The sequence below is a fragment of the Lonchura striata genome, chromosome 3 (assembly GCF_050655825.1).
Source record: "Lonchura striata isolate lonStrDom1 chromosome 3, ASM5065582v1, whole genome shotgun sequence".
Classification (NCBI taxonomy): domain Eukaryota; kingdom Metazoa; phylum Chordata; class Aves; order Passeriformes; family Estrildidae; genus Lonchura; species Lonchura striata.
In genome coordinates, this window is record NC_140705.1 from 70,666,396 (window position 1) to 70,674,559 (window position 8,164).

Consider the following 8,164-nt stretch of genomic DNA (forward strand, 5'->3'; position numbering starts at 1 on the left):
GTCAGAGAAGAACAGCCAGTACATTTGTAAGAAACACTCCCAACTTCAGTTCAGGGCAGGGTCCAAAGTGTTCCAGTTATAGACTCCCATTTACATCTTTCTTGAAACTGCAATGAAACTGTAGGCCAATAGCTTCTCTAATACCACAGCTAACTTTGCTAGTAATAAAGATCAACCTGAGTCCTGATTTATGACCACAGAATTGTAACAAATTCAGACCTGCAGTATGAAGAGGAAGTATTGCTACATAAAGAAAAAATAAGCTTAGTTTAAAACTGCACACTATTCCTCGTTTTAAATTATTTACCTGGAGATATAGCTCTGTGGAACTGATACATGTCTTCTCCAGTCAGTTCTTGTGCAACCTGCTTGATCTTCTGTCGGACAGCATCTAGCTTGACTTCAGATTCCCTTAGAATTTCTTCCCCATTTGGAGCACTGCAATCATAAAACAGAAAGAGCAGTTTCCAGCACGAACAAACAGTTAAAAAACATTACACTATTTCTTTCACTAATCAATACATTTTTACTGGCTTCAAGAAAAAGCAAAACTGATACTAGAATAAGAAACAATTTAACTTTCACAGATACCTATTGCAGATTCTGAAATTCTGTAGATTCTTATCAAGAAAATAATCACCTAGTCAGGGTTCTGAAACCATGATGCTTATTCCAAACTACAGTCATGATTATTGTTTAAGTAAGAAAAAGGAGAAACGCATACAAAGGCTTCAAAAAATATTCCAGAAAACTAGCAGTATTTACAGAAGTCCTTTAACTTCTTAAAAAAATTAATATTTTGCAATACTTGACTGTATTGCAAAATATAATACATTATGTACTCCTACATGTGATTTTTTTTTTAAGGAAGTAGTTATGAACTATGCTGTTCAGGAACAGCTGAAATATCTGATTCACAACCACAACATATATTTGGCATTTAATGCTTAGTTTATCTAATTTCCTTTAAACTTTCTCCTCCCTTGAACCCAAATAAGCCACATGGTGTATTAGTTGACAGTCTCTTTAAGAACTACTGATTAACTGGTCTCAAGAAAACATTTAAAAGCAAACAGTAAAATTTACTGAAGTTAAAGCCACAATAATTGCGAAAAGCAATGAAGAAGGAAATACAAAATACAGCATGGAAAACTTCCCTTCTCACAAAACCACGAATGCCTTATAAAACAGGAATCTAAATTCAGAGTAATGAGGAGTTCTTTGTTGGTGTTCTTTCCTCCACAAGTTCCCAGCTACTTAGCCCCTGCAGTGGGAGTAGTTATTTACAGTCAAGGCTGTAGAGGTTACTGGAACTATCACAGCACCTTCTTTGCAGAAGAAAAAACCAAGTTAAAGAGCAGACAACTTCATAATCTCCACTGCAACTATAAATAGTTACTACTTCAATATAAATATATTGATAGATAACAAAATGCCAATTAAGATAAATTAAATTACAAAGAAAAGTAACAGGGAGAGCTGTTATAATAAGCAGGGCCAGTGTTTGTCACGTACAGCAAACACTTTATACAAAAGGCTATGCAAAGCTTCAAATTTTCCTGTTGCTCTTCTAGTTTGTCTCTGGTTTCCAAAGATTGCTTGAAGGCTCATGAGAATACAACACATATGAAGCTCAAAACTTCACACAGAAGCCTACCCAGCTGTATTATTTACATAAAGAGACAGCAGGTCACCTCCTATTTGCTTTGATGACCTCGGGTGAGGGTGCAACAACCAAAATGGTGACAGAACTGCCCGAGCAAGTAACCTGAAGAAAGGGTGCATAGCCCTCTCTCACAGCTTGCTGAAAGCTGCAAGGCTCTCATCTGCTGCTCACTCTACTGCTTTACATTGGTTTAATAAACCAATAAACCAACTCAGAAACCTGAACAAGCACCCTAGAGGAAGTTAATTAAATTCCTCTCAACAGAACATTGCAGCTGTTACTCACAGACAACACTGCAAGGCAGCCTGTAGGTTTCTGTGAACATTTTCACACTCAATGTGACTCACCTGGTGAACCTGTGGAGCAGAAATATCGTTCTTTTGCTTTCAATCGTTATATCCCGACTGAGCTTCACGAGCCGTTCGTATTTATCGTGCCTGGTGTCAAGCTCCAGCTGGAATGCTGCAGAGTCAATTTTAACAGCAAATCTCAAAGCAGGGGAAGAGGAAAGCACCTGTGCTGCACTAACTCCTTATAGACCCCACCAGCCTTGCCCCTGGGCACCCTTCCCCAAGACGGGCTGTCTCTGCATGGGGCATGGCTGCTGACACAACCACTGCCTGTCACCTGCCAGAGCTGCAAAATTCATCATTAATGCTACCTTTGTTTAATAAGTCAGGTTTAAGTACACATCAATCCTGATGATGCCTTAAAGCAGCCTAAACAATTCTTAAGGTATAATATTTGGTTTTGCTAATAATCTATTCCACAGTACTGCTGTTCTGGAAACGGACTGAAAATTTCATCCCAATTCACCAAGACAAATAAAAAACTAAAACCCTACAATCATTTGTTAATAAGATTCACCAGTGCTTAAATCAATCAAATAAAAAGCATTTGGCTAAGGCACAACTACTGTTCAAAATGCACCATTTAGTCATAAGAAAGGTTGCATTTCACATACCAGCTGACTTGGCCAAAAGTTGATTATTTTAATAACCCTAAGGACTAAAAATACTAAAGAAAAGTGAGATCAATTACTTAAGATTTCTGACTTGCTGATGTTAGTTCTCTCTACAACAAATACAGAGAAGAGAGGAAGCATATCTGGTTTTGACAGTCAAATACTATGAACATTTCACAAATACCATTAACATTTCATACACCATTATTTTAGTAAATAAACCACTAATAGATGCTTACAAGACATCTAACAAATTTCCTATATATATGTCTGAGGTGTCAAAGTCTGTGAAAGAAGATGCAAAAATAAACTAAGAGGTTACATTTTTAAAGGGTCTGACAAGTGAACAGCCTTTAAAAAGTCACAGCAGTTCGCCAGCAAGTGAGGTTTGTATGACACTAGAAAAATACTTCTGTATTTCTCATTGCCTTGGTAAAAACTTGGTTCTTCTCATTTTGTTCTGTTCTTCCCAATCTTATTCTGAAACTCTAAATGCTCCTACTGATCTTTTAATTCTTATACATATCTGTTTGATGTGTCTCTTGCAAATACTGAGAGCCAATTCCACCCCTGAATTATCATCAATAAATTTTCCCTCAGATGATAGTGACAGGAACTTGAGGAAGGGTGACTTCCCTTCATAGGATGACACAGATGACATTTCCAAGAACCATTTATAAATGTCATCTAATGGGAAATTCACTATTCTGCTATATTAGCAACACCCCCTACATTTTTGGGACAGTTGTGGCTTTTAGACTTTTGTATTAGGTTTTAAATCCAATAGGGACTACTTTGATATTCTACTTTTTATATTTATAGTTATATAAATATAAAATATTTATATATAAAATATATATATAAAATACTTTTTATATTTATATTCTACTTTTATATTCTAAAGTAAATCAGACAAATACAATAATATTTAGGTCTAACAAGATGCAAAAAACCCTACTGTATTGTGCTATTGCCTAAAATTGCAAAGGATTAGAACCTGGGGGTTCTCCAAGCTAACACACCATAACCACACAGTCATTTCCTACAGATATTCCACTGTAATGTCTACTTTAGCACTGAAAGTAAAGACTCAGACTCTATTGATAATTTTGGTGGTGCTAAATCAGACCATTAAAAATGACACTTACTAAACCTTCATCTTACAAATCAAGGTAGCATCCACTCTCTTTATCACTTAGACCTGTCATATTTACAACATACTTCAAAAAAAAAGGTGTAGCTCCTTTGGTTTTGACTAATTAGACCATTCTGTGATTTTTATGATTATTTTAGAAGACAATTTCTCATTGCTTTTTTTGGGAAACGTTGGTGCTAATAGATCAATTCAAGCACATCTTTCTTTCAAGGATTAAAAAGAGCAAAATACGTACACCCATTTACGGCCACACATTAACTAGGCAAACCTGTTTGAGTGTACAGACTAGGAATGAGGGGCTGACAAGCCCTGCCGCAGAAATGGACCTGGGGGTCCTGCTCAATGGCAAGTTGAGCATGAGCCTGCAGTGCCCTGGTAGCCAGGAGGGCCAACCCTGGCCTGGGGGGCATCAGGCACAGCATCACCAGCCAGGCAAGGGAGGGGATTGTCCTGCTCTGCTCTGAGCTGGGGTGGGCTCACCTCAAATATTGTGTGCATGCTTTTTGGGCAAAACAATATAAAAAAGATCCAAAGATCTTAGAGAGCATCCAAAGGAGGGCAAATGAGGATGGTGAAGGGTCTAGAGGGGAAGCTGTACAAGCAGCAGCTGAGGTCACTTAGTCTGTTCAGCCTGGAGAATAGGAGACAGAGGGTGATGAGGAAAAGAAAGCAGAAGGGCAGGTACCAATCTCTTCACTCTGATGACAGAACACGAGGAAGCAGCCTGAAGCTGTGTCAGGGGAGATTTAGGTTAGGTATTAGGAAAGATTCTTCACCCAGAAGTGACTGGGCACTGGAACAGAAGTGGTCACAGCAAACAATCATTTCTGAGTTCAAGAAATGACTGCACAATACTCTCATGCACATGGTGTGATTCTTGGGATGTCCTGCACAGAGCCAGGAGTCAGAATCAATCATCCTGATGGATCGGTTCCAACTTAGCATAGACTGGGATTCTATGATTAAGTTGTTTAGATTCAGAAATAGTGCACAACTGATTCACCTTACACAACTTGCTCAATTATAAACCATCTGGAGCATACCTTTTCCTAATGCTTGTGCCTGACATGGAGACAAAGACAACCAGCATCTTTCTCTGGGGCAGTGCACTTGGTGCACTTTGCATTACACTAAACACTTCTGCAATAAGTACAAAGAGTGGATCTTTGAAAAATTTTGAAGAAACCATGTCCCTTAAATTCTTTCTGAAATTAACCAAACACGGATTAATGGATCTCATGAGAAGGGAGGGAAACAACTGTTTTGAAGTGGACGTAGTAGCAACTTTATGACAAACTGATATTCATGACAGTAAAAAATTAAAAGTTGAAAGTACAGTTGCTCTACTCAATTCAAGAGCAACCATACTCAATATAAATGATAGAGTGGTTTGGTTGAAAGAAACCTTCCAGATCAGCTAGTCCAAAAGGACACTTTCCACTCCATCAGGCTGCTCAAAGCCCCCTCCAACCTGGCCTTGAACACTTCCAGAGATGGGGCAGCCACAGCTTCTCTAGGCAAAGTTCAGGGGTCATGGTTAATCATCTGCCAAGTTGATTTACACAGAAAAATATAAACACCCATTTTTTAAAAAGCCAGAAGTTATATGACATTGAAGGACATATTAACCATCTAAAGCAGCCAGCCAGCTTATATTTTACCCTTCTTAGCTTCATAAAAAATATGTGGCACGGGGAAAATTTTACAACAAGAGTTAATCTGCTCCCCATCTCAAATCTCCTTCCTTCTTCAGTCAAGGCTTCTCATTTCTGAAGGTCAGCTTTGCTTTCTTAGGAGTTGTCTAATGAGAAATTTAAATTTACTGGAGTTTAAATCTGGTTTGCTGAAAAAGCCTATAAAAACAATTTGGCTGAAGGAAAGTTTACACCTGCCTTTTTAAAGACCTTTGAATATATGTTAATATTTAAAAGGCATTCAAAGTGAATAAAGTGACTACATAAAGGTCTATATTAGTTCGTTGAAGTCTTTTTTTTTTTAAAGTGCAGGTATAAACAACTACCAACTCTTAAAACAATGCATTAAAACAATTACATTTCCTTAGCTTAGTCATTTGTGCATCACAGCCAAGGTCAGAGCCTCTTCAGTTTCCCAAAGGTCACCATCTCCTCCTGTTGCTCCTGTGGCTCAGATTTTGTATTACACCTCTGCAGATCCTACATTTTTCTGTCACCAAAGGGCCCAGTCAACTTTTGTCTGGCCGAACACTTGTGCAATTTGCTCAGCATCAGGTTCAGCACAAGTGAGAAGGGCAGGGGGAACAGCAGGTGAGATGGAAACAGGAGGAAGTCATGAACCAGGCAGAGCTATGCAAAATCCCACTCCCAGGACTTCACTGCACAAAATGCAGAACACTAAGCTCTAAAGGTATGGAGTATGAGTTGAATTAGTTTCAAGCTTCTCCCTTGGAGAGAGCTGGCTTATTTCACTAATAACTTCCTAGCAATTTCTGCACCACATTTTTAAAACCTGGTTTTCCAAATTCTTACTTACATTTAAAAGATGTCATCAAAGCTGAAGGTGGATTAACATTCTCTTTTTCTTCTCTTTTTTGACCATGTGGAAAATGATCATGCTTTCGCTTTCTGAACCCACCTGATCCTATTAAATAATAGACATAAAAAAATAAAATTAAAAAATAGTTTTGCCAGAGCAAAAGGAGCACCAGAATGCTGTCTTCAGAGCATTTCTGACTGCAATCATATTCTACAGGACAGAATAAGGTAATTGGATGAGACTTATTATCAACTGACGCCAACTTCACATTATCATGTTACTATTTCTTCCACATTGCTAGTGAAAATTAGAAAAAAAAACCCATTTCAATGGATAAGCAGATGGTTGCATGAAAATCTGTGATTTATGTCACACGTCTTAACATGAAGAAGAAGTGAGGCACAGTTTAAGCAGACTACCCCTACCCAAGTATATAGGTTTAGCTCCTGCAGTGCAGCTTCTTACGCCCCTACACTCTGCCCATTAACCAGTTTCTTCTCTGAATGTAGCTGCTCACTTCTACTGCTCTGTGTGCCTCTTCCTTAACCCTCCTTTTCAGACCCACACCCAGAACTCATCTCTTTTGGACTATGTTTTACTCCAAATTTACACCTTGTATTGTTTCTTCCTTTTATCCTTCCTTCACCTTGGACTAACATGACACATCATGTCACCCATGTGTCAACTACTCCTCTCTCTCCCTCTTTTTGGTGACAGCTGTACACTGTTCCTAACAGAGCCAAAAATTTGGCAAACTTGAATACAGGCATATCTTTTGAATTCATTTAGTTCTTTCAATTTCCTTAAAACAAGAACCAAGGGAACACTGGATTTTAAAATGCTTCCGCTTAATTGTTTATTATCCCAAACCAAAACAAGAAGTGGGCGTAGCTACTTTCTTAAAGAGGAAACCAAAAATATTTTTTTCTTTATTTTATGTTGGACATGAGTTCAAGATTTTTTGCTTTTCCTATAGCAGTTGAAAACATTAAATGAACCCCCCGAAAGAGAGCTGAAGGGAGGTCTGTGTGATTCTCGGTAGTACCAAGCAATAGGACAAGAGAAAACGGGCAGAAATCAATGCACAGGAAGTTCCATTCTTCCTGACTACACGGGAGAACTTCACTGTGCAGGTGACTGAGCACTGGAACAGGTTGTCCTCAGGCTGTGGTGTCTCCCACACCGGAGATGTTCAAGAACCATCTGGACACAATCCTGTGCCAGGTGCTCTAGGGAGACCCTGCCTGAGCAGGGAGCTTGGAACAAATGATAGCGCCGTGGTCCCTTCCAGCCTGACCCGTTCTGTGACTGCCAGGGCTAAACCAACACAGAGACGGCAGAGCAAGCTGTGAAAAATATGTATTTCACATATATATTGTGATGTATATATAATATTTTATACGTACATATACACCCACACACTATAATGAACAGTTAGCACAAGGGCTTCACAGGCCTCACACACTCAGCTTTCCTCTGTGGCATCTGCTTTTCCACCCCAGGGATACCGACCCCTCCAGCCACGTTCTGTGGCAGCCGCACAGCCGCAGCGGGAGGGCAGCGCCCCCGAAGGAAAGGTCCGTGACACCCGTGAAGGGGCGGCCTCTCCCAGGGCCAGAGGAGGGACCCGCTGGCCACGGCACAGGCTCCGCACCCCGTCCCCTTCCAGCCGCGGGGCCTCCCCCCGCTTCCGCCAGCTCCTCACGCCGCGGTCTCCTGAGAATGGGGCAGGGTAGAGCAGGGTAGGGAAGGGAAGGGCAGGGGACATCACCTTCCTTGCCGCTCATCACGGAGCCGCCGCCGCGCCGCGTCCCCCCGGCAACCCGCAGCCGCCCCGCGCGCCGCCAGGACCCCGCCGCGCCGC

General features: G+C 40.4%; 1 protein-coding gene across 2 annotated transcripts in view; it reads right to left on the reverse strand.

Annotated features, from left to right (window-relative positions):
• The window catches only part of TSNAX (translin associated factor X), a 37,632-nt gene that overhangs the window by 17,182 nt on the left and 12,286 nt on the right, over positions 1–8,164 (reverse strand). Inside the window, exons 1-4 of one of the 2 annotated variants that reach the window (XM_021527126.3) lie at positions 8,072–8,143; positions 6,298–6,405; positions 2,014–2,128; positions 308–438 (exon numbers count right to left, since the gene is read on the reverse strand). In XM_021527126.3, the coding sequence (XP_021382801.1) occupies positions 308–438; positions 2,014–2,128; positions 6,298–6,405; positions 8,072–8,087 (370 nt within the window). In that variant the 5' untranslated portion in view covers positions 8,088–8,143. Of the gene's footprint in view, positions 1–307; positions 439–2,013; positions 2,129–6,297; positions 6,406–8,071; positions 8,144–8,164 lie in introns of those variants that run through there. The other variant, XM_085576798.1, reaches the window with a different exon arrangement.